Source organism: Plecotus auritus (assembly GCF_963455305.1).
Source record: "Plecotus auritus genome assembly, chromosome: 7".
Taxonomy (NCBI): domain Eukaryota; kingdom Metazoa; phylum Chordata; class Mammalia; order Chiroptera; family Vespertilionidae; genus Plecotus; species Plecotus auritus.
Window position 1 is genome coordinate 44,715,320 of NC_137774.1, and position 25,132 is coordinate 44,740,451.

The following is a 25,132-nucleotide window of genomic DNA, read 5'->3' on the forward strand; positions in this document are numbered from 1 at the left end:
GAACATCAGCACGGCCTCAAAAGTGTTTCTAGCCGAAACCGGCTTGGCTCAGTGGATGGAGCGTCGGCCTGCGGACTGAAAGGTCCCAGGTTCGATTCCGGTCAAGGGCACGTGCCTTGGTTGCGGGCACATCCCCAGTGGGGGGGTGTGCGGGAGGCAGCTGATCGATGTTTCTCTCTCATTGATGTTCTAGCTCTCTATCCCTCTCCTCTCTCTTCCTCTCTGTAAAAAATTAATAAAAAATAAAAAATAAAAAGAATGTGTTTATTGATTTAAAAAAAAAAAAAGTGTTTCTACACAGAACCAAGCTGCTGAGAGGATTATTTGAAAAACATCTTGGGGAGCAAAGCTTCTCCACCCAGCAAAACATCAGAATCACCTGGGAGGCTTCCCGAAAAGCAGTCTTGGCCCTGCCCCCAGGACTGGGTTCTGTTGGATAGAGGACTGCACACCTCAGAGTTCTCTGCCTCTGTCCTTGGATCACCAGGCCTGGGGCAGCCACACCCTCCCCAGAACCGCTGTGGGGGCGGGGGGGGGGTTGGTTTTTGCATCCCACTCTGCACTTGGTCGGGCTGGCTGTGAAACTGCCCTTTTGGTCTGGCCAGTGCACTCAGTGGCTGGGTGTTGACTCCTGCACCAAGAAGCCGCTGGTTCAATTCCTGGTCAACACACGTGCCCTGGTTGTCGACTTGATCCCCAGTGGGGGAGGCAGCCCATCAATGTTTGTGTTTCTCTCTCTCAAATCAATGAAAACATATTAAAAAACATTTTTTAAGCTGTCCTTTTGTACTGTTCAGGACTTGACCATTACTCTTAGTACCCTCCATCTCAGCCTCCCCCTCCCCCCTCCCCGAGACCTCGAGTCAGAGCGGGAAGGGGCCGTACCACTCTGGGACCAGCAATGGTTCATTTCTGCTGCAGCTGAGGCCTTCGTGGGGGGAGCCTGTCAGACTGTGAATAGTGGCAGAAGGAAAGCTGAGAACCCCTGCTCTCCATGCTGCATCTGAGGAGCTTCAGTTAGGACTTATGGCCAGGAAAATCTGACTCCCTGAAAGGATGAGAGGCCCTGGCCAGGTGGCTCAGTCGGTTAGAGCATCACCCCCACATGCCAAGGTTGTGGGTTCAAGCGCCAGGCAGGGCACACACAAGAGGCAACCAATGCTAGTAAATGCATAAGCAGGTGTAACAACAAATCCGTTTCTCTCTCGCTCTCTCCCTTCCGCTCTCTAAAACCAATAAGTAAAATTTAAAAACTAATAAAAGGATTAGAATGTTGTCTTTATATCTAATATGTGTGTATGAAATACAATAGGTAATGAACCATTTCCTTTTCTGCCTGGTCTACCAGGAGGAAGCTCAGGAATTATCTTTATCCTCATAGCTAAGCAATTGTTTCTCTTATTTTTTTAAAATATATTTTATTGCATTTTTACAGAGAGGAAGGGAGAGGGACAGAGTTAGAAACATCGATGAGAGAGAAACATCGATCAGCTGTCTCCTGCACACCTCCTACTGGGGATGTGCCCGCAACCAAGGTACATGCCCTTGACTGGAATCAAACCTGGGACCTTTCAGTCCGCAGGCCGACGCTCTATCCACTGAGCCAAACTGGTTAGGGCTGGTCCTCCTATTTTTATCTTTAGCATGAAGTTCTATTTTCCTACCCTTATTAATTGCAAAACTGCTTCAAGTCTTTTCTGTAGAGATGAGGCACAAAGAAATCCAATGAGTAAGTATTTACACAACATTTCTCATCAGCAAGCCTCTGTAAAGATGGCCACCAGTGCCCAGCTCTAGCCACGGCTCCATGAGCGGGAACAGAAAGTGTCCTGTGTTTCCCTTCACAGACCTCACGCTGCCTGACAGGACCACAGCCCTGGGGAGGGGTCAGGGCTGAGCTACGTTTTCAGGAACTGATGCCTCTTTGTAGGGCTGTCGGTGAGGGGACGGAGCACCAGCCCCTCCAGGCTCATCCCTTCTGCAGGTTCCCTCCAAGGCCCCTTCAGACCCCTCTACTTTGAGGGGTGCGGGGGGCGTGCAGAGAAGGATCTGACTTTACCGGACTCTGCCCTATGCTCCCACCCTGTCTCCCTCCTCACCCAAGTCCCAAATAATCAGGCCACACACCAGGTTTCAAGTATCTGTCTCTTCCTTTCACTCTCTCAAAAGAAAATAAATAAATAAACAAATTGCAGAAGGCGGCAGCATTTCCAGTCTTCCCCTGGACACCCAACCCCCACCCCCACCCTCCCTCCCACATTCCCACTCCCTAGACCCATCCCTCCCCTTTCCCCAAAAAAAAATCCCAGGGGAAAAAAAAAGCCACAGTTAACCCTTCCACTCATGCAAACCAGCAAAGATAAAAGGTGGGGGCATGTGGAAGGCAGGGGGCCCACAGTGGAGTCCCCTACTTATCCCCCCAAAGACCACCTTAGAGAAGGAACAAAAGGAAAAAATAAATGAGAAATCAAGGGAGTTATGGTGTGGGCAGGGGTGACCCCAGAGCCTGCCTCAAGAGAGCGGAGGCCTGGGGCCTGCGTCCCTGCAGCAGGTGCTCCTGGAGGGGCAAGCCTGACTTCTGGAATGTGTGTGTGGAGATGGGGGAGGCGCCCCCGGTGGGTTTGTGTGTGCGTTGGGGGCGGGCAGGGCCAGGGATCCTAAGGAGCAAGGGCCCAGGACCAGGAGCCTGGCTCCCCCCAGACCCAAGGTTCCTGGGGTTCAGGAGCCCAGTTCTGGGGTACGGGATACATGCAGGGGAGTGTCCCCCTCCAATGGGCTGGATCCGGTTAGAAAGGAAATAAATAAGAAAGGGTGGGAGGGAGGCTGGGGAGTGCGAACGGCTTGGGCAATTCAGTCCAGACCAAGGGCCCAGGCGATGGAGGCGGGGCGAATCCAGGCCACGCCAGGGCAGGAATCAGAGTCTCTCTCGGGCTGGAACCCAGATATAGGGGCCTGAGAGGTCCTCAATGACGCGCTTCACCTTGTGGTAGATCTCCTCAAAGCTGTCGCCCTCCACGATGGCTGGGGGGGTGGGGAGAATGGGGGGGAAGGGGGAGAATGATCCAGATGAGCCAGATGTCTGGCCAGGGTTGGCAACAGTCCAGAGAAAGGGGCACCTTTTTCTAATTCTCTCAGCCATGAGCCATGTGGTCGCACCCACCCCAAGGGGGCGCTGTTTCTAAGCCATCCACCAGTGGCCTCCACTCCCCTCCCGCTTCTCTGCCACCTTTTCTCTCTGAATCAGCAAGGGCTCACCTGAGAAGCATTCTGTGAACTCCTGCTCCAGCTTGGTGGCTCTGTCGAAGGCTTTGCGGGCTTGCTCCTCTGTGATCCGCTTATTAATCTCTCTGTGGAGAGTGAGCAAGATACACACATGAGGGTGGGTCCCCCCTCTGCCATTTATCTCCTCCAACCAGGGATGTTAAATTGCAAACGGTCTGTTCTCATTTGGAACACAAAGCAAAAAAATAAGAATTCCCAATATCCTCTGGGGCCACAGGTGACTGCCCCTACCCGCAACCCACCAGCCGGGTATGGCCACTCCAGGGACCTCTCCAGAGCCTCATCCTCCCAGCCTTCAGCCCCAGTGAAGGGATTCAGACTCCAACTCCCAACAGCTCTGGAGGCCCTGGCTAGCCCCAGCAGGTGTGTGCCCCAGGGGCTGCTGGGAGTTGTAGTCCTGCCTAGTCCAAGGAAGAAGAAGGGAGAGGCCTGAGATTCCTGCATCCTCTGGGATCCAGCTCTCTGTGCAGATTCCCCTCAAGGGCTCTTGGAACCACTGCCCTGGGTTATGAGGGGAGAGGTCAACACAGAGGCCTTCTGAGGCCCAGGGCCACAGATGTGGGGGAGTGGAGGGGAGGCCCCCTGGGACCATACTCACAGCACATTCTCCAGGGAGCGGGGGCGGATGAAGATGGCGATAGGATGCAGGTGGGCCGCCTGCAGCCGTCGCACAGCATTGGCTGAGACATCAAGGATGCAGTGCTTCCCCTGGGGGCAGGCAGGGTAGGCGGAGGGGGACCAGCAGGTGGCGGGGAAGGACAGACAGAGGTACCAGGACAGGACACAGTACATGGAAAGGCAGGAAACAGGAGGTTGGCCAAAAAGGAAGTGACAGGGATGTCAAAAGACACATTGGCAGAGAGTCAAGGTGAGAAGGGGGTATGGACAAAGTGGAAGACAGAGAGAAAAAGGGAAGGAGCAGACAGAGCAAGGGAAAGAGCCAGCCAGGAGGAGGGGATCGGAGAGATGGAGGAAGATGAGAAACAGGCAGGGAGGAGACCCAGAAGAAGAGGCAGAGCAAGGCAACAGGGGCAGAAGAGAGTGGGGGGTGGAAGGTGGGACAGGACAGATGGGGCAAGAAAGCAAAGGAAAGAAGAGAGGAAGTAGGATAGAGGGAGGAGGGAGGGGAGGACGGACAGAGGACAGACAGATGGAAGGAACAAGGAGAGACAGATGGGAGAGAGGAGAGGCAGATGGAGAAAGAATCCGTGAAGGGAGAAAGGGCAGGGTGGGGGCAGCATGGAAAGGAGGTAGCAGAGGAATGGGAGAGGGAAGTGGGGACCCCAGGAACAGAGGAGGGGACAGGGCCAAAGGGGAGTCAGGCCGAATGGAGGGACCGAGGTAGGGGAAGCCAAAGCACCAAGAGCAAGGCCACAGGAACCAAGGAGAAATGGGGCAAGGAGGAGGGAAGGGGGGAGAGGGGCCAGATGGCGGTGCCGAGTTTGGGGTCAGGAAGCAAAGGAGGCCGGTAGGAAGAGCGGGGCACAGGAGAGCAGGCGTCAGACAGAGTTGCCCAAGAGGAGAAGGAGGTGGAGGAGTGGAGTCGAGACCCAGCAGGGAAAGAGACAGAGAGAAAGAGAGTTAGAGAGAGCTGGAGGAAGGCCATGGGGTGGGGAGAGGGGAGGAAGAGTGCGAGGTGCCCGCCGGGTCCTACCTGCTCTGCCACCTCTCGCACGGACTGGACACTGGTTCCATACAGGTGGCTGTTGTACTGGCCGGCCTCAATGAACTTGTGCGCTTGAATGTCCTTCTCCATTTTTTCCCGGGATGACACAAAGTGGTAATCCCGGCCATCTATCTCATACTCCCGCTTGGGCCGTGTCGTATCTGCCAGGAAGTCACCCCACCCCCCAAAGATCTAACCACCATCCCTCTAGCTCAAAAGCTGTCTGTCAGCCCCTCCAAGTGCTCAGCTGGTCCCTCCGTGGAAGGGGTTGCGGGGGAGCCTGAGACTGAGAGGGACAGCCACCTCCCAGCACCCTCTGCGTCCATCCTCCGAGTCTCTGGCCTCCAATGGCAACATGCATGGAACATGGAAGGGCTGAGAAGCACCCCTTTGCTGAGAATCCCAGTGTCCATCTGCATGCCAGTGCCCAAAAGTGGCTCTGCCCCCACCTCCCAACCATGGGCCCCACCCCACTTCCGCCTCCATCCCAGCCCCAGCACTCACGGGGAACACAGGATCCAAACTTGTCGGGGAACTCCGAGAGAAGGTCGTCATTGGCACGGTCCTTGGTGGGCCCGAGGATGATGATGGGGCGAGCATAGTGCACTGGGGAGAGAGCAGTGGCTCAGGCGGGGACAGAGTCAGGAGCAGCAGGGGCTGGGCCAAGCCGGGCAGGGCTTACCTTCCATCTGGGTCACCGTCTCGTAGCTCAGAACCGAGTCTTCCCGACCTAGTGAGGGGTGGGTCATCTGTGAGGGGCTCTGAGACAGGGACTCGGGGCTTCCTATTGCCTTCCCGAGGACATCAAGCAAAGCTCAGGGCTCCCCTCACCCCAGGTCTTCCCAAATTGACCCTACCTACCCTGTGATCCAGAGCTGGAGCCCCAATCCTAGGAAGAAAGAGCAGGCCATGTGGTTGGTTGAGTTCACCCCAAAAGTCCCTGACTCTTCCACCCAAGCTCACCCCACTTCTACCTACCTTGGCCTTTAACCTTGACCACTCCCGTCGCTCAACCCTGTGGGAAAAATGGAGGAAGGGGGGACAGGGAAATGTCCAGTGAGTAGCCCTACAACCCCCAATCACTAGACCAGCTCATAACCCCCTCTCCCAGCAGGCCCTGGGCCCCTGTGCTCCTAAATGAGAAGTCTGCCCCAAAGGCTCATAGGAGCTATGGTGCCAGGAGGGCCAGCAGACAGATTCCCAAGAAGGCAGAGGGCACCTCCACGTGCTATTGGCTGCCCACCCGGGCACCTCGGGAGAGGCAGTGCCTGTGGCAGGAAGGCTGAAGGCCTGGGAGCCTCACCGCCGTTTGCTGGGAATAAAGCCAATGTCGTCGGTCTCACTGTCTGAGTGAACCCGCCGTGCCTGCCACCATTCCTCATCACTGGCATCGATGACATGCAGCACGTCCCCAAAGTGGAAGCTAAGGGCCTGGCTCAGGAATCCGCAGTCCTTGGTCTTGTCGTAGTCAAACAGGGCCCTGCAGGACAGACGGCCATCAGTCAGAGCCTGGCTGAGGACCCCAGCCCACAAGGCCCAGCCCAGGGGGCGGGGGCAGGGGTCTACAGCAGAGCGCAGCTGCCACGGCACTCCCCCGGGCGCGTGGGGTCTGAGCAACCCAAGAACTTGGAGGGACCAAAAGCTCTGCCGTTGCTCCCAGTCACCATAGCCAATAACTGCCATTCGGTCAGCACTGTATCCGCGATCGGACAAGCCCTGGATTCAGTGCAATTCCTAAGATAAGACCGGAACCCCACCCTCCCCGGGAGCAGTCTGCAAAGCACAAGCACATCACAGAGGTAACCTGGAATCGCTCCAATTCCCAGGAAAACCAACACGCTCTGCAGACTGGTTACCTCAACGTTAGCAAACTCCTGCCAATAAGCCCTAAGCCCTGTGGTCAGGGCACGGAGAGAAATGACCACGGAGAGAGCAAAGATGCAGAGCAAGACAGCGGGACAGGAAGGAGAGACGCCAGGGTCATCTGGCATCATATCTGAGTCAGAACTGACGAAGCCTGGAGCCAGCTAGCAGGGAGGGAAGGGCAAGCAAGGCACTGGTTTGAGCCGGGTCACTGGTGGTGCCATTCAGCAAAAAAGAGAGAAAACACTGATTCGGCAAGACAGAAAGCACAAGCACACAGGAGGAAGAGGTGAGCTGTTTGGGACATGTTGAATGTGAGATGCCTGTGGGACATCCCAGGGGACATGTCCAGAAAGCAGATGGCCAGATCTGCAGGTCTGAACCTGGGGAAGAGGTCGGGCCAGAGCTGACAGCTCTGAGAGCTACAGAGTGGAGCAGCAGACTAGACCAGGTGAGTGGACAGAAGCCCAGAGGGAGAGGAGAACAGACACCTGGGGAGGGCGAGAGAGAGGAGCCGATGGGAGGAGCCGGAGAAGGAAGTAAACGCTACTGGAGAGACAGAGGTGACATAAGCAAGCTACAGATCACCTTCCCTAGATTGCACATCCCCGAGGGAGATGCGGGCGGGGCAATATTCGGAGTAGCCTGGGGGCCCCTGCTCTGGTATTAACCTTTGAGTTAGAAAGTTTGAGGCAGCTGGGGGGAGGAGGGGGCATTCCTAAGGTAAGTGTCAGGGTAACCAGGGACTAGAGGCAGTAAGGATGCTTCAGGCTGAGGCTCTTTTTCAACTGACAGGGAGTATTTAAAATGCTAATCTGTGCAGCTGAGCCGGGAACACAGCTGAGTGTCAGGGCTGGAGGGGCAGTGGGAACCAGACAGGGTTAGAGGAAGAGCTGTGTGGGGCTGGGGGGGGTGGGGGGGTCACAGAATGAAGAGGAGCCGAGCCCAGGAATCCTCAAACCTGATATAGAAACCCCTTTTGGGGTTGCTCCGCAGGGAGGCGGTCCCTGAGCCCAGGCTGCTGTTCATGAGCTGTTCCCGAAGATCATGGATCTTGGCCTCGAATCGGCTGTACTCTGAGGAAGAACAAGAAGATTCCTGAGTTCTGGCCCAATCCTACTGCCTCCATCCCTCTGTGCCCACTGAAGCCAGAGCTGAGGAGACAGTGTCTCGGGGACCATCTTAGCCCACAAGACGGGGAGCTTCAGGCCTGGTACCTTCTGGCTTATACTGAGCGATGATCGTGACCGTCTGACCCGCATTCTTCAGGGCAATGGCCGCCTGCTCATGGCTGGCATTGCGGAGGTCAACGCCATTGACCTAGAGGGCGGAGGAGAGGCTGGGTCACTGGAGATGAAGGCCAGGCTCTGGCCTACCCAAGCCCCTGTCCAAGAGCCCTGGGCCCTGCCATGAGGGGAGAGGGTGGTGCGGGCAAGGGCTGGCCTTCTCTCACCGAGAGGATCTGGTCCCCCTTCCGCAGCTCCCCACTGAGGTCCGCAGGGCCCCCAGCCAGGATAAAGGAGATGAAGATGCCTTCACCGTCCTCGCCCCCAACGATATTGAAGCCCAGGCCCGTGGAGCCTCGGTGAATGACAATCCGCCTTGGTTCTCGGGGAATGTCTTCCTCCCCCAGCAGGTCCTTGGCTACTGGGGAGTAGCGCCGGGGGGAAGTGGGGGTCATGGCTGTGGGGTAGTCAGTGCCCAGGTAGCTGCTGTGACTGATCTCGTTGTCCAGGTGCTGGGAATAAGCTGAGGGAAGATGTGGAATAAAGGGTGACATAGAAATGCATGGAGGGAGACAGCACCCACCACCCACCTTCTCCTCAGGGAACCAGGAGAGCCCGACTCAGGGGAAGGGGAAATTATTCTGGCAGATACACAGGGTGGGTGGGAATCAGATCGCAGCGATGTCGGGGGCAGGAATTCACAGGTGACGCCGGGTGGTTCTCCGACCTAGGGGACCATGGATGTGCGGTTACATGTCCTAGGAATGAAGGACGATGGAGTGAGGGGAATATTAGCACCAGGCTCTTGGGGTTTTCTTTTGGTTGCAGAATCTCTTCGTCTATAAAACTCCTCTCCCTCTTTTTCCTTTCCTCTTGGCCATCCATTTGGAAAAAACGAGGTCATTTGTCTAAGAGAAGTTCCCTCGTCCTATCAGGGAAATCTAATAGGGCCATCACTGCTTGCACCTGTGTCGAGGACATGTGCCCCTGCCCTGTATCTCCTGTAAACTGGTCATTCAGACTAGAGACTTAGATTGGAGTTCAACTTTTTAGCAAGAATCCTTCCTAGATGGTGCTACGTGCTTTCTACTGCACCGTGACAGGTGCCAACGTCCAGTTGTCTCTTCGTTAGCAAGCAGTTGGCAGGCTCAGGTGTTTCAGCATTTCACCTAAGAGCTTTCACAGCCACCGGTGAGCTCGTCCTGGTTCTAAGACATGACTGGGGATAGCAATATGGTGATGTTCTACTGTTTTTACTTTTTTCTTTTTCTTTCTTTTGCGCGAGGGGCATTTATTAGTGGGAATCATTCTATAAAAAAAAAAAAATAACTATCGCCAGCCGGCTTGGCCCGGTGGTTGAGCGTCAACCTATGACCCAGGAGGTTGCGGTTAGGTTTCCAGTCGGGGCACATGCCCCGGTTGTGGGCACTGTCCCCAGTGTGGGACGTGGAGGCAGCTGACTCTGATCCTTGATGTTTCTATTCTATCTCTATCCCCTTCCTCCCTGAAATCAATAAAAATATATTTCTTTAAATATATAACTGTCCCCATGGAGGGGCCTGGAGACCATTATGCTAAGCGAAATAAGCCAATCGGAGAAAGGCAAGTGTCAGATCTCACTTACATGTCGAATCTAATGAACAAAATCAACTAAAAAACAAAATAGGTCCAGAGGCATGGATGTATGGAACAGACTGACAGATCTCAGTGGGGAGAGGGGGTGGAGGAAATGGGAAGAGATTAACCAAAGAACACATATGCATGTATTCATAACCCACAGACACAGACAACAGTGTAGGAAAGGCCTGGGGTGGGGCAGGGTGGGTGGAAGGGGCAAACGGGGGAGGGTGGGATATAACACTGTCAACAATAAAATAAATAAAAGAGAACTGTCCCATATTAGCCACTGGTTACTCTAAAGTGCAGTTTGCTCCAGAGGGAGAATAAATGCTTGACTTTTCCCCCTTATCTGCCAGTTTTCAGAATGAATGGGTTCCTGAACATCCTCCAAAGGCACCAATTATGTTGAAGCACTATCGTGACCTCACGGACTGTCACACATTCGATGCGTTTTAGTTAAATGGCCAATAGAAGCCCTTCACTTGGCTCCTGTGCCTTCGACACGGCCCTGGCAATCTCAGACTCCGCCCTTGCTTTCTAGTATGAAAGCTGCTGTGAGCTCATCGCCTATATCTCTTGCCCAAGATGTGGAATCGGCCCTTCCTCCAAGAAGCCAGGGTTCCCTGGTAGGCCATGGTGTTGAGAAATGCTACCACATGATTTTAATATCGTTTTACAATATGGTTTCAGATTTGGTAGGATCAGCCAGGCCTCATTATTCTTTTCCAAACATTTCTTATTCTCCCAAATGTATTTTTCCAGTTGAACTTTAGAATCAACATGCCACGTTTCCAGGGAAGGAGGGGAGAACATTAAAATTCTGATTAGGATTGCATAAAATGCATAGGCTAATTTGGAGAGGTTTGAAATCTTTAACATAATACGTTTTTCCATTCAGAAACATGGGGTGACTCTCCATTTTCTACAGTCTTCTTTTGTGTCCTTCAGTAAATTGTACTCATTTTCTCCAGGTAAATCTTATAACACTTCCTGTCATCGAGTTCATATTTCTAAGAATGTCATAGAATTTTTTCTATGGTAAAAGGAATCTTTTTACCCATTACATATTCTTATTGCTGGGAAGTTGCTAATTCTTGTCATTTATCTTACATATGGCCACATTCTTAAACTTCCATATTATTTCTAAATTTTTTGGATTTTAATATCAACAGACTATAGTATAGTTTATAAATAAGGACAAATTTGTTTTTCCCTTTTCAAGTGTAACATCTATCGTCCTGGCTGAGTAGCTCAGTTGGTTAGATTATCTTCCTGTTACACCAAAGTTTCAAGTTTGATCTGACAGGGAACATACAAGAATCAAACAATGAATGCATAAGTAGAACAACAAATCAATGTCTCCCCCACTCTCTTTCTCTCTTTTTTTTTCTCTCTCTCTCTCCCCCTCCCTTCCTCCCTCTCCCTAAAATCAATAATTTTTTTAATGTCTCAAATGTAACATCTAGTTATTCTTCTTGCCTTACTACATTGCCTGGAATCTCTAAAGCAGTGATCCTCAAGCAGGGTAATGTTGCCTCCCAGGGGACACTTGGCAATGTCTAAAGACATTTTTGGTTGTCCTGACTGGTGGGGAGGAGTCCCATCATCATCTGATAGAAGCCAGGGATGCTGTTAAACACCCTGCAATGCATAAAACAACCCAACAACAAAGAACCATCGAGTCCAAAATGTAAACAGTACCAATGCTGAGAAACCCTGCTCTCAAAGCAATGTAGAGTAACAGCAGCAATAGAGACATCCTTGCGTAGTTACTAACTGAATGGACACACTAAGGTTTTATCATTAGGAGAAGTTTGTTGTTGGATTCTGAAAACTACTCTTCACCACATTAAGGAAAATTCCTCTATTCCTTGTTTACTAAGTTTTCATCTGAAAACAGATATTGAATGTCATCAAATGCCTTTTGCACATCTATTTGAAATGACCCTACAGTTTTCCTCCCTTAACTTTTTAATACAATGAATCAAATTAAGAGGTTTCCTAATATGGAACCACCTTTCTGAAACAAACCCTACTTTAGGACAACGTTATTCTCTTAATATGCTCCTGTGTCTGGTTTTCTACTCTGTTATTATAAACTTTTACATCTCTATTCAGAAACAAAATTGGCCTATGCTTGCTTTTACATTATCTTTGTGACAATTGGAACTGCCCTTATAAAATGAAATGTGAAAGTTTTTATCTTTTCCCATACTCAGAGAGAGCATAAGAATAATCCATTCCTTGAGGGTTTGATAAAATTAGCCATAAAACCATCTGGGCCTTGTGCCTTCTGGGGGAGAGACTTTTGACAATATTTTTTAGTTCTTCCATGTGACCAATTTCCCATATATTCTCCAACCACAAGAAGTGACAGCAGTTGTAGCTATGTCATGGGGAGCATCTTAAGAGAAACAGTCACCAGAATGTCAGGGGGGAAATAGGATGGATCATGGGGAGCTTTGGGTTTGGAGGACTCTCACAGGTTGTGATGTCTGGGGGAGCATAGCTGTCACTCAGGTAGGCATTGCTGGGCTTGGCCACCTTTAGGTAGACAACATCATATGTGTTCTTCAGGGCTGCCACGGCATCCTCATGCATGACATCCTCCAGCCCCACACTGTTGACCTGGGTCAAGGAAAGCAAAGCTCAGACAGAGCCAGAAACAGCTTCAAGACAAAGGCACTAGGAGTGAGCTGATAACGAAGCCTAGGTCTGCTCAGGGCCATAGACAAGACCCAAGTGATGGGGGTCCTCACCGCCAAAATCTTGTCTCCAATCTGCAACCTCCCGTCCTTATGGGCGGCACCCCCTTCAATAATCTTCGTTACATAGATGCTATTATCTCCAGGGATGTGCTGGTTCCCTACACCGCCTGCGATGCTGAAGCCAAGACCTAGATGGAGGGCAAGGCAGAGGTGGGGGCCTGGGAAGCAAGCCTTGGGCAGGGGACAACTGATACAGGGGTGATGACATATGGGTTACTACCTTTAGGCCCCTTGATGAGCTTGATCTCCATGAGTTTCTCAGCAGGGGGCTTCCGTCGCATGACGTAGAGGCGGACTATGGAGCCTGCCTCTTTGAGGGCCTCCACAGCAGCTGAGTGGGTCACCTCCCGCACATCCACTTCATTTACAAATAAGATGCTATCGTTGACCCTGAGGGCAGCAAGGTGGGCCTGAGCCAGGCGCTTCCTGCCACCCTGGTCCTCCCTTTGGAGGGAACCCGCATCCTAACCCCTGTCTCCTCTCCCCACCTGAGGCGGCCGTCCTGGGCCGCAGCCCCACCAGGAATGATCTTGGTGATGAAAATGGATGGGTCGTCACCGATGTGTGGGTTGTCGGTGCCACCTGCGATGCTGAAGCCCAGACCTGAGTTACCCTGTGCAGGAGGAAGGGGAGAAGATTAGCTCCCCTCACTTCCCACTCTTGGCAAAGCAAGTGGGGAGGGAAATGGATTGGGGAGCTGTGACCAGCGCAGGAAGGTCAGGGTTAAGGGGCTGGCCACCTGGAGAGCAGCACATAGAGGGAGCCTGCTCACCCTCTCTAACGTGATCTCCTCGTATTCCATCTCCCCCTCGGTCCCGTTCACCTGCAACTCCAGCACGGGCCAGAAACACAGAAACAGTGAGACAGACATTCCTACCTGAGAACCTGTCCCCACCACACACACTGCTGGAACCCAGGCCATCCCACTCCTTCCTTCTGCATTGGCCCCAAAATCTAAACAACTCACATATCCTGGGGCTTCTAGGGTGTCTGTGTTGACAATCACAGGGGGAGAATTGGCCTGTGAGGGGGGAAAAGGAGATGAAAAGCTGCCTGAGCCTTGGCTCAAGGGAGTCCGTAATTAAGAGTACCACCAGCCTGGCTACCCTTCCAGCCTCTTAACCAAGCCTCCTCTGCTACCCTTAGAGTCCCTTAAGGACCCAGCCTCTATCCATATTACATACACACACATGCACACGTGCACAAGCTCCTCTGCACAGCCCAGGAGCATGGAGATGTTTCAGAAGCAGGGAGAGGCAGCCAGCCGGGGAGCAGCAGATGGTAAAGAGTGGGGGGAGGGGGCCGGCTGGGGGGAGCCTCTCACCGGATGTAACACCACTGGGTGTTCCATGCCTTATGTGCTACACACGTAAACCCCAGGACTTATGTCCACCAGGGCCTGCTCCCCACTTCTTGACCCATCCCTGCCTGCCCACATACCCTGATACCTTCATAACCCTCCCTCAGATTTGCCCCTCAGCTTTACACACATTTGCCCTAAACCCTCGCCCACCGGAAGCCAGGGTTCCCCCAGATGCAGGCCCTCCCTCTTGCCCACCCGCCATCTAATCCACTCTTTCCTCTAGGGACCTGGTTGCCTAGCAAGAGTATCTAAGCGCCGCCAAGGCCAGGGGAGACCAACCTCCAGGAGGCCCTGTCGTCAAGACAACAGGAGGGGGTGGGCGTGGCCTAGGGGCGACCAGGCTCCCCACGCAGAAGGGATCAGCGAGCCCCGCCTCTCCTGCTCTGGGCCCCGCCCCCGTTAGCCAGGCCGGGAGAAGTCCGGGCTGCAGAGATTCGTAGGAGCAGCGCATTCTGAATAACCTCCCTCCCTCCCTCCCTCCCTCCTCTACGCCCCTCACCCTACGCAGTGCAAAGGACGTCAGGAGGGGAAGTGGTAAAAGACATCCGGGTCCTATCCTCTCATCTATTCCTTTCCACCTCCCGCCCCCCCTCCGCCACTTCATTAAAGAAAGAGTTAAAGTGGGGCGTGCTAAGGCCTCTGACGTCAGTGGCCTCAAAATAGCAGGGTCTCTAGACTCCAGGGTGGGGCCAGCTTTAAGCCGGTCCTAGGGGCTTCCCCCATTGCCAGGGCAACAGAAGCCACGTCTCCATGGCAATGGGGGAAGGCTGCCCAGAGCCTCCTTCCGGGATCCCCAACATATCGCCTCCTTAACAAATATTTATCTGGAGCCTACCAAGCGAGAGGCAGTCTTCACGTCTCCCCAGGCTCCTCTTTCTCCCCTTCCAAAGGGGTCTCTCCTACTGCTGTTTCTCAATACCACACATTACCATGTTCAATCTCTGTAATAGATTTCACACTCATAAATCTATTAACACCATCCTCCGACCCTTCAGGTCTCAGTAAATGCTGTTATTCAACCAATAGGCACTGACATCCAATTCCCCTCCACATGGCCATCCTCCACCCTGCAGCCTATCCTCAATCCCCATCCTAGAACCCCTTTCCTCAGGTCCCATCTTTCATCCCTCTCTACCCCATCCCCACATCCCACATCTATAAATCTATCCCACCCTTCAATTTCAGTCTTCTAGCCCCAGCCTCCACTCTCCATCTGCTTCCCTGCCCCTATCCCACCTTCCAGCCCATCCCTATTAGTCTCCTGGCCTTATCCTCCATCCTCATTTCTGATTCCCCACAAAGATCAGCACCACTCCCCCTTACCTCATCCTCAAACCCTCAAGATTCTATCCCTAAATCACAATCCTTCATTCTCAACCCACTCCCCATCTCCTCTGAAAACTGGGGTTTCTGTCTGCCAGCTCAGGCCTTGTCCTAAGACCTCCACACACACACTCGGGCCTCCACACTCTCCTCCACTTCCCTGTACTTCCTGAGCTCTGACTGCAGCACCCCAGAACTGTACCAACTGCACCTCTCAAGCCTCCCTCTCTCATCTCACCCCTGCCAGGGACGTAGTGGCCCCACCTGGAAAAAGCAGCTCTAGTCATCTTTCCTTCACCTCCTTACAGCCCCCAGAGCTTCTCACCATCTCCCCAGCTCCAGGGCCTTCCTTCCCTTCCTTTCAATCAGCTCAACCTGCTACCCTGATTTCAGTCTATCCCCTGCCCTGGGACCTCTTACCCTTCTGCTATCTCTCCATTTTGCTAAAGCCAAAGAATGGTCTCTCTCTCTCCAGCTCATCTGCTGCCAGCCACCTTCTTCTAACCCCAGAACCTGCTGCTGCCCACTCCCTGCCTCCTCATCCCTAGGCTCAGACCTCTTCCCCATCTTCTTAGTGTATATCAGCAAACTCCCCCTTCCAAGGGCATCCCTCAAGAGCCCTAAATCCCAGCCCTGACCCCACAATGTTTCCCTCAATCGCACAGCTTGCCTGGTGCTCTCCATTCTTCCCCATCCTGTGCCCCTGAAAGAGGAGACTGAGGGGGAAGAAGATGAAAGTGGCCTAGAAAATGGGAGGTCTCAGAAACAAGGCCTCCTCCAGACTGGAGAAGGAAAATCAGATGCGAGCACATAGGAGAAAGGGAAACAGGTGGTCATAAATAATAATGGGGGACAGACAGGATACAGAAAAAATATCTGGCAGAAATGAGAGCCCAAGAGGATTGGAGGGGAGGCATGGGAGGACGGGAGAAAAATTATGAACAGTGAAGGGGGTAAGTTGGAGGGGGTAGAGGGGTGCCTGGCTGACCCTTGAAGAGGACTGAGCAGGCCACAGAGGGCCTGAGCTGGGGATCAGGGCGAGGGAGGAGCGTGCGTGGGAGGAAGAGAGAGGCAGCATCAAGAACCAGCCAGCAGGGAGGGAAGGGCAGCAAGGAGGGGAGGAAGCACAGGAGCAGAGTAAAAGCTGGGGCCGGGGACAGAGGCAGAGGGCTCCCAAGCCAGACGTCTCAGGCCAGACAGATGAAAAGGAATGGAGACTAGGGGGACAGGGAGAGCCAGGCCCAGGAGTGGGAAGTCGGGGGAGGAGGCAGGGAAGGGACCAGAGCTAATGAGGGCAGCAGGAGCTCTGAATAGAGCTCTGGAAACGGAAAACGTGAACAGAGGTAGGGAATGTGAAGGAATGGAGTAGGCCTGGGCTTGTGAGCATCCTGCACACATCTCAACACATATGCGCACAGACACGCAGGCAGACAGACACACACACACATCCAGGCTTTAAGCTCTACACCCACTCCCACTTGCCTGGCCTCTGTTTCGCTTCTGTAGGAACAAGGTTTCCAGCCCCCCAAATACCCAAGTCCCATCCCACGGTCCCAGCCTTCCACCACCTACACAGCTTGGCTATCGCCCTACCGGCCTTGGAGGGTGGTTGTAGCTCCGAGGCTCCGAGGGCCGCACTGGGGAGGGGCTGCCTGAGTCTCCTACCTTGAGGGGGGAGAGATGGGCGTGGCCCACGACCCCATGGACAGCCTCGAGGTGGGACAAGTTCCTCTCCGCCACGTGCACCAGCTCGGGGGCGTTTACCTGGTTGGGGAGGTGGGCCGGGCTGTGCTCCAGAGGGGGTGTGTCTTCATCTTGGTAGCGGTATTTCTGGGGACAGGGAAGGAAGTGTCACTGGGGCCGACCCAGTGCCTCGGGCTCCAGACCGCCTCCTCTTCCCCCAGCTAATGCAGTGCGGAAGGCCCTGGGGCCTGACCAGCTCCTCCCCCTCCCTCTCCTCCAGCCCATTGGCTCCCCTCTTTCCACCCTCCCACAGCCCCCTCTCCTGCCCTGGCCTTGGCACCTCTCATCGCTTTCCAAATCCCAGCTCCAACCCCCAACTCCCCTTCCTCCCATCCTAGGATCCCCAGCCTTCTACCCAGCAAACTCCCTCCTCTGGCCTCTGTTTCTTCACCCCTTCCCCAGGCCTTCATCATAAATCCCTCCATCGTTTCAGAGCGACAGCCCTTCTGACAGTGGTACCCACATTCTCTACATCCATCCCCAAATTTCTTGCTTCTCTCATCATCTTCATCCCACTTGCCTCATTGCCTTAATCCCATTCCCCATGTTGTAACCTCCCTCCTCCCTATTCCACCCTCATTGCCTCAGTCTCCCCACTACAGCTCTACCTCAGGAGACTGGCTCTCCAGCACCTTCCAGGCCCAAGGCAGGAACCTCAGTCAGGCCCTTCAACTAGCAGGTACTTGACATCAGCCCCCCAAGCAGGACAAAGCTAAACCTGGCCAGCTCTTTCTCCAAAGGCCCCGCTGGTTCCCAAGAAGTCAGCAGAGGGGCCCCCCAAGGGTCCAGCTCCACCCCAACAAATGCCCACAGCCCAGCCAGCTAATCGGATGTACCAGAAGGGGATGGGAGAGAAAGGGGAAGGACAGAGGCAGTAGGGTTCAGGAAGGGGACAGGAATGGGTGTCAGGTTCCAGGGTCCCTGACAGGAAGAAGGTAGGGTGCTGAGCCTCAGGGTAAAAGCATGGTCTCCCTCTGGCCTTAAGGAATGAAAGACCCAACATTACTCCCTTCCCAACTACCCACCTGCATCTCAAGGGCCTCCTGTGCTAGCTTAATAGGGGCACCAGCAAAGGAGATTAACTGGGGGGCAGAGAGAGAGGAAAGGGGCAGCAACCCTGCCTGGTCCTCCCACCTCTGCTCTGACCTCCCGCTGCTCCCCTTCTCAGGAGCTGCCCCCCAACCCCAGAAGCAGACCCTCCCAAACTCCAGGGTGGGGAAGGAGGAGAAGGGGAGGGCTCCCTCAGGGACTGGGGAAAATAGAATGCACTCCCCAATACACATGGGTAAAAAAGAATTTCCTTCTCAAAAAAGTATCTGGGAAACTGAACATACCCCAATATTTGGAGGCCAACAATTGCATGATCCAACTGAAGGAAGCTTATCAAGGTCAATGCCTAATGCTACAGTATGATTCTGAAATTTCTGAGGATGATGAACCAAGACGTAACTCAACTTTGGCTGTAGCTCAGCTTGCAGTAAAAGAACGGGAGGAGGGAAATGGTGCTGGCAACATGAAGATTCTCAACCCAGGACACAGACAACTGGCATCAAGAAGTACCTTGATACATCTGAAGCCTTAAAGAAGGAAAACAGGGGCTCATGAAGATATACTCCGTTTTCTGGCCCACAGATGTGAAGAGAGCAGTAGCATCCTTAGCTCCAGGTTTCAATACCACAGGCACAAAAAGCAGACAAGGGAGAGGAGGGGAAAGTATAAACTAAATATCCGTCCTCAAAGACTGAGCCATCTTGGATAACAGAATTCAGTGAAAGAGCTTGCTCATCCCACATCCGGGAAAGGTGGTCTTCAGCCGGGACAGTGCCCCAGAACTGGGGGTCCCGGCAGCTCTCCTCTCTCACTTCACAAGGCCCCCAATTCCCTGATAAATGAGACAGGGCCAAGGGTTGCAGCTTCAAGCTTAGGAACCTGGGATAGGGTCTGTCCCATGCCCCTCCATCTTCACCCCATCTCACAGAGAAGATTCCTGAACCAGATGATGAAATGCCAGGTGCACATAAGGAAAACGGAGGCATGAAAAGGGACATTTCATCGTTTATTCTAGAGAGGAAAGGAAGGTAAATGTTTATCACAGTGAGACTGCCATCACCTCTCTCTGCCCCACCCCCGTCGGGGAGAGGGGGTCCAGGACTGGGAGAAAGGCTCCTCCAGATTGGGAGACAGAAATAGAAACAAGTTAAGGGTACAAAGTTCCGGAATGTGGCTGAAAGAGGTTAGAGCGTATGTTCAGCCCTTGGAAATTTTCTAATTACAAGTAGTAAGGGGGGGGGGGGCATCTGGAAAGGGGAGGGTGGGGAGAGTAGCTCTGAAACTAGGAGGTGGGAGTTGGGGCCAGAACCTCTCAGTCCTAGATTAGGACATCTAAAGCAGGACGGGCAGAAAAGGAGGATCCCCAAAAGAGATGCTCAGGTCCCCTACTGGGACTGAGGGCCCGGACCCGCGACAGCTCCAATGCTATTGAGACACCCCCAGTATATAAGGGCATAAGATAAGTGAAAGGCTTGGGGATCACCGTTGTTCCTCCTCCCTTGGCCCCCTCCTAACTGTAGCCCCAGCTGCACAAAACAACCTGGAACCGAGGCTTACACCCCCAAAACAGAGGGGTGTGAGTGAAAGTGGATGAAGATAAGAGGGATGACCCACTGCGCTTGTCAGCGAGACACTGCAACCCAGAGACCCCGCGCCAAACAGCGTCAGCGCTTGAAGCTTGCACCCTGAGATTTGGAGGGTCCGGGAAGAGGGGAGAGGGGCCGGAGCCCGTATCGCGGCACGTACCACGCAGAGACACATGGAGGCGAATCTGTTCCGAGCCGACATGGAGAAGGGGAGGGGGATAGAGGGGAGGGGGTGGGCGGGAGAGCAAGGGTCCCAGGGTTGGGGAGGGGGAGGGGCAGAGGGGCGGGGGCTGCGGCGGCGGCGGCTACTGGAGGCTGCGGCCGGTGGTGGGGAGGGTGGGGGACAGCGCCTGCGCAGTGCGGAAGAGCGTCACGATGGGAGAGAGAGGGTGAGGGGAGACCCTCTTGGCCATCAACTTTCCCGGTTCCAGCTGTTTCTTGTGGACTTGCCCTCCCACGGTCTGCTCCTATCCCAACCCCTCTACAAATAGAGGCGCTCCTAAAATTTACCAATCTATCGTTCTGGTTCTCAGGACCCCTTCTATCTAATCTCGCACCCCTAAAATCACCAGGCCCCTAACTATTCCAAAACCTCACTAGACCGCTCATCACTGCTGGGCTCTCAGGGTGCAAGGAAGGAAGCAGCATTTATCTCACTTTAGGACCCCCAAGGGGTCTAAATTGTCTCCCACAAGCCCCTCCCCCTACATCCCCAAAGATGGTTAATGTGGACAGCATTCCGGCAGACGCAAAGACATCTCCTATTCTAAACAGTAGTCCAGCCCCACCTGATAGCCAGAAGATGCTTTTCAAGAGTATAAGGACCACAGATCCTTGCCTGCCCTCAAATTAATCTTCCTTTTAAATCATCCCTTTCAAAATCATATCTATCCCTCCATCCACTAACAGAAATCTTGAAATTAATGCAAATATTACCCTTGCTCTAATGTAAACATCCAAATAAGCAGTTCTCAAATTCCTTTGTCGTCACCGGTCCAAATACCCAAATCTAATAAAATATTCGGGATTTTCTAATATACCAGTCCCTAATACCACCAGACCCCAGTTTTAGGTAATACTTAATGTATCTTAAAGCTGACCCTCCAAATTAAATTGAAACCTCTTCAATTTACTCCCAAACCCTTACATTAAGAGATATTTTTCCCTTCTTTTTCTTTACCCCACAATTTCATACATTATTCCCTTTTCTGACTGTCCTTGCTACATTTCAACATACCCTCCATGATTCCGAATTCCAACTGCGTTGGAAGATTGCTCCCAAATATATTAATCTGTCCCCAGACTCCAGCCTCAAAAAATATTCACTAAAGTAAGATAAGGCCCAATTTGCAGTGACCCACAAATTTTCCAGAATACCCCAAACCGAATGCCCAACAACAGGACCTGAAAGCATCTCTCCCAAATATTCTCCCATTGAACGCCCACTTTTCTTTCCAACTCAAAGCCCAGTGAGCAGTCTCCCTAAATCTGCTCCTCTGGCTTCTCTAAAATGCTCACACATGGCATAAAGGACAGACTTCCCTATGCCTCCTCTTTCCTGTCGACCGGAGTCTGTTAGATGCGCCCACAAGATGACCCCCAATGCCCTAGTTTCATATGTGGATAGAATGCTTGGATCCTCAAAGGAAACCAGTGCCGAAGGGGCTGGACTCGAAATTTCTTCTAGAATGGAAAAATCACAGTTCTCCACTAGTGGGCGCTATGATCCAAGACCCCTCCCCATCCCCCATTTCCTTTTTCCCTCCATTTTCCGTTTCCCGGTTGCCTAGCAACGCAGCTATCAAGGACTTTGCTGTCGCCTAGTAACCGTCTCCTTGGAACATAAGAGCTGAGGTAGGAGGTTGTGCTCTAATGAAATCTAAACAGGCCTCCATCTTAGGAAAATTGAGACGTCAGATGGCCTAACCCCCGGATTCTCCTTTCCAAAGACCCTCGCTCCCCGCAGTTACTTAGACAAGCCCCTCAAACCCCCGTCTCATTTTGGCACATGGGACCACGCCACGCCCCTGCCAGGTCAGCTCCGCCCTTATTCAGGCAAGTTACCCAGCCCTAAGGCCCCGCCCCTTTCCGAGGGCTGTAGCCCGCCAACCTAGAGAGTAAGCCAGACCTCGCCCACCTGCCTCCAGGAGACCACGCCTCCATCCACTCCCCGCCCATTTGCTCCCCGGCCTCCCCCGTACTGTCCTTTCGCCACGCCCATGTCGGCCAATGAATGAGGCCGTTGGCCACACTGCCCCGCCCCCGGCATCTTAGCTTTGCCCAATAAGGACCACCCGGAGGGATTAACCGCTTCGCCTCCGAGGGTTCAAATACCCCTGGTCTTTCCCCACCAACCCCTTCCCCCGCAGTTCTGCTCCGCCCTCCGCCACCCGCGCCCGGCCCTCAAGTCCGCCACGCAACTCAGTCGTCGCCGGTTACCATGGCAACGGCGGCAGCAGTGCGGGGAGAAAGGGGAGGGACGGGGGTGGAGTGGGAGAAAGAGATACTCAGAGATCGAGAGACTCCTGCAGAAAGAGGCACAGAGTAAGAATAAGTGATAGCTATAAAAGCAGAGTTAGCACAGGGCCTGGCACATGATAGATATTCAATAAATGTCCCTTAAATTACTGCAGCAGGTGTCTAAATATAGGTAATAGAAGATGGAGTACTCTCAGACGGAGCTGGGAAGCTCAACGACCTGAGCACCCGCTACCCACATAGCATTTTGGGGGGACAAGAGCCATGTGCCCCCCCTGCTGGTTCCTCCAGGGCTACCCTCCGCTGCCCTGGATAGAGATGAACCACAACTCCCAACAGCCCCATGGCAGCAATCCTCTAACACTGAGGGATCTTGTGCCTCAAGGCCTTATGGGAGTTGGAGTCCCGCCATCCAGCAACTGACAAGTTTTCAGGCCAAGGAATGTGGCAAGCCTGAGTCTCCACGCCTCTGTAAAACCCCAAATGCATCATCCTCTCTGTACAAGGCTCCTTTCTTCAGGGGTGTTCAACCCTGGGCTCCATGGAAGAAGTGGGAGTCTGGAAGGAAGATGGATAAGCGCCCCCCTCTCAGAATAGCTGCCAGTGCTAGCAAGCCCCTCACCCTCGCTCACATATGTGTACACGTGTTGGAAGCAAAGCCCACACATTCCAAATGGCTTTCTATGTACACCTGTACTCGGAACCACAGCCTGGCAGCCTAAGTCTAAGAAGCAGGCTAGAGCAGGAGATAGGAGGAGCTGAGGGCCAGAGGACATTAGATGAGAGCAGGCCAGAGAAACTGAGGCCCCCAAAATCTATTGAAACTACAGGGGATGGGAGAGGGGTGCAAAGAAGCAGCTGTTGGAGAAAGCTATCAGTAAGAGGGACAAGCAAGTAGCCTTGGAGAGGAGGTGGGGGCTCCAGACATAAAGGTCCTCAGCCCCCAATCTCTTCCATCCATGCTCACACATGTGTGAGTTTGTGACAGGGTACATGTGTGTCCTCAGCTCCCTCCCCTGAAAAGCTGCAGTTCCCACTAAATATAACCCCCTCCCCAGCTTGTGACTCACCGGACCCCGCCTTCCCGGCCCCCACTTCCTGTCCCACCTCCCAACCCCCCACTGCCTGCCACCAGCCCATGCCTCCCTCCACACACCAGGCATCCAGCTTTCCAGTCCCAGAGTCTCACAGCCAAGCCCTAGGTATTCTGTATCCACCAGGCGCTTGCTTATGCTCCCATCCGAGATCTCCTGCCCTTTCCACACTCCAACCACAGGGACACCTTGGTACAGATCCTCACTGATGCCAGCCCTGCCCTCCTACTCCTTTTCACCCCGGTCACCTTAAATCCAGGTATTTTCCCCCACCTGGAGCCCAAGTGTCAGAGGTAACAGAAACATTCCCCTCCATCTAATCTCCCTTTTACTCAACCAGGAGTAGATACAGTGTGGGAGGAGAGAAAGATATTGGGCACCTGCCTGGCCCACCCCCAAATTTTGCACCACCCATCTGGTCCCCCTCCTCAAATCCCCTTTCTTCCAAAACCTCTCCTCCTCCTCAGGAACCCGCAACCTCAGCTGCTGTAACCTGTGTCTCCCATGGGAGTACCCCAGAGCTCCTAATCTTTCTTGGTCCATTCCCTCAGGTGATCCTTGTCAGGCCCCAGTCCTCTGACAACTCCCAACTCCCCCCATCCCACATGATGATGATCCAACCCTAAATTAACAGTTCCCTCTAATTGAGAGAGCACCCCCAAATGTATCTACCAGAAGACGCGGTTTCTATAGCCTGAAGGCCCACCCCTTCCCACCAGCTGACACCCCCAGACCAGTCAGGCATTCACAACCAAAAACCTTCTACCCATGCCAAAAGCCCCCTTAAATCAGACAGGGCACCCGGAGGCCAGCTTGTCCCCCAGGAGGAAAGAGAATCCCCCCACATAGTCCACCTTCTAACATACAGGAGCAGGACTCCCATGTGAGCCAGGCTTCTCCTTAAATAAGTCTCTCTCAAACATGGTTGATAAACCCCAAAACCTACAGACCCCCAAATCAGTGTACCCCAAATTTTCCATTTCTCTACAGGTACAAAGGGATGACTCCAGGGGGCACCTGTGGCCAAACCCAGCGTTTTCTCAAATGTGAACCCCAAAACTAAATTAGGACTCCAAATACATCTTCTGATGCTCTAACTCCAGGACCCCCAGCCCCAGATTAGGCCTGCCTAACCCCTCCCCACAAACTCATAACCTCCCCCAGTTTAGAGACCCCCCATCATTGCTTACCTTGGTTGTCACTATACAGAGACAGTCCATGTTGGGGGGCCTGGCCGCCGCAGCGGGTAGGGGGCTCTGACTTCATCGGAGTTTCGTTCCTCTCCTCCGTGGGTTCTCACCCCTCCCCCCTCCGCACCCCACTTTTGCAGGGGTGGCCAGGATGGGGGGAGGGGTGAGAGGGGAAAGAGGGGGTTGGAGAAGGGAAGGGTAGGGGAGCGTGGGAGGGAGGGAAAGGGGGTCCTAAAAGGGAGTCCCCAATGGAGGGGGGGCTTGGGGAGCACACCCCGGTTCTCAGGAGGGGCGGGGGCACCGGGGGCTAGCAGCCCCGGGTTTCGGGGGCTGGGGCATGAGCTGAGGTGGGGGAGGGGAACTGGATTTCGGGGAGCCCCGGGGGTGTCTTGCCTACTGGCCAGGGGCTAGGGGCCTTGGCGGGAGGAGTGGGGTTGGGGGGTTGGAGGTGGCCGCGGCCGAGGGAGCAGTGGAGCCAGAGGAGGGAAGGGGAGAGAGGAGGAGAGAGGAAGCAGGGGGAGGGAGGGAGGGAGCTAGGAGCCAGAATGGGGGGGGTGCCTTGGCAGAGTTAACTCCTTCAGTGCTGGAAGGAACCCGGATAATGGAAAAGGAGACGGAAGTAAAATCAGAGAGGCCCTGAAGCAAACATGGAGAACTGGCCAGCCACCAGCGATGACAGCAGACATGATGAGGATAGATTTCATTTCTTAGAGGAGGAAGCACCGTAATTGGGCAGGGAGCACCCATGTTTGTTTAAATACTAGAGAGAGGCAATGGCAGAGGGTACGAGTGAGGGAGGGGTCGGCAGGAGAGAATCCCAGGGTCCTAGTTCTCCCTCAGGATTCTCAAGAGGAAGCCTTAAAAATAATTATATCCTAAA

The 25,132-nt window shown here is 53.6% G+C and overlaps 1 protein-coding gene across 11 annotated transcripts; it reads right to left on the bottom strand.

Annotated features, from left to right (window-relative positions):
* Nucleotides 1–1,409: 1,409 nt before the first annotated feature.
* DLG4 (discs large MAGUK scaffold protein 4) lies at nt 1,410–24,413 on the bottom strand. Of its 11 annotated transcripts, none has more exons than XM_080679775.1 (20): nt 24,253–24,413; nt 16,876–16,941; nt 13,393–13,446; nt 13,198–13,248; nt 12,914–13,038; nt 12,646–12,815; nt 12,417–12,553; nt 12,141–12,285; nt 8,265–8,560; nt 8,029–8,131; nt 7,773–7,887; nt 6,252–6,428; nt 5,927–5,963; nt 5,810–5,837; nt 5,631–5,678; nt 5,453–5,554; nt 4,937–5,109; nt 3,881–3,990; nt 3,256–3,347; nt 1,410–3,021 (listed from the first exon to the last, which is right to left on the bottom strand). In XM_080679775.1, the coding sequence occupies exons 1-20, from the start codon at nt 24,280–24,282 to the stop codon at nt 2,915–2,917; spliced, it is 2,166 nt and encodes a 721-aa protein (XP_080535901.1). In that variant the 5' UTR covers nt 24,283–24,413; the 3' UTR covers nt 1,410–2,914. The 11 variants fall into 11 exon arrangements, with proteins under 11 accessions (XP_080535901.1, XP_080535900.1, XP_080535897.1 ...); XM_080679774.1 differs by having other exon boundaries at nt 13,198–13,256; nt 13,392–13,446; XM_080679771.1 differs by having other exon boundaries at nt 16,777–16,941.
* Between the last annotated feature and the right edge of the window lie 719 nt (nt 24,414–25,132).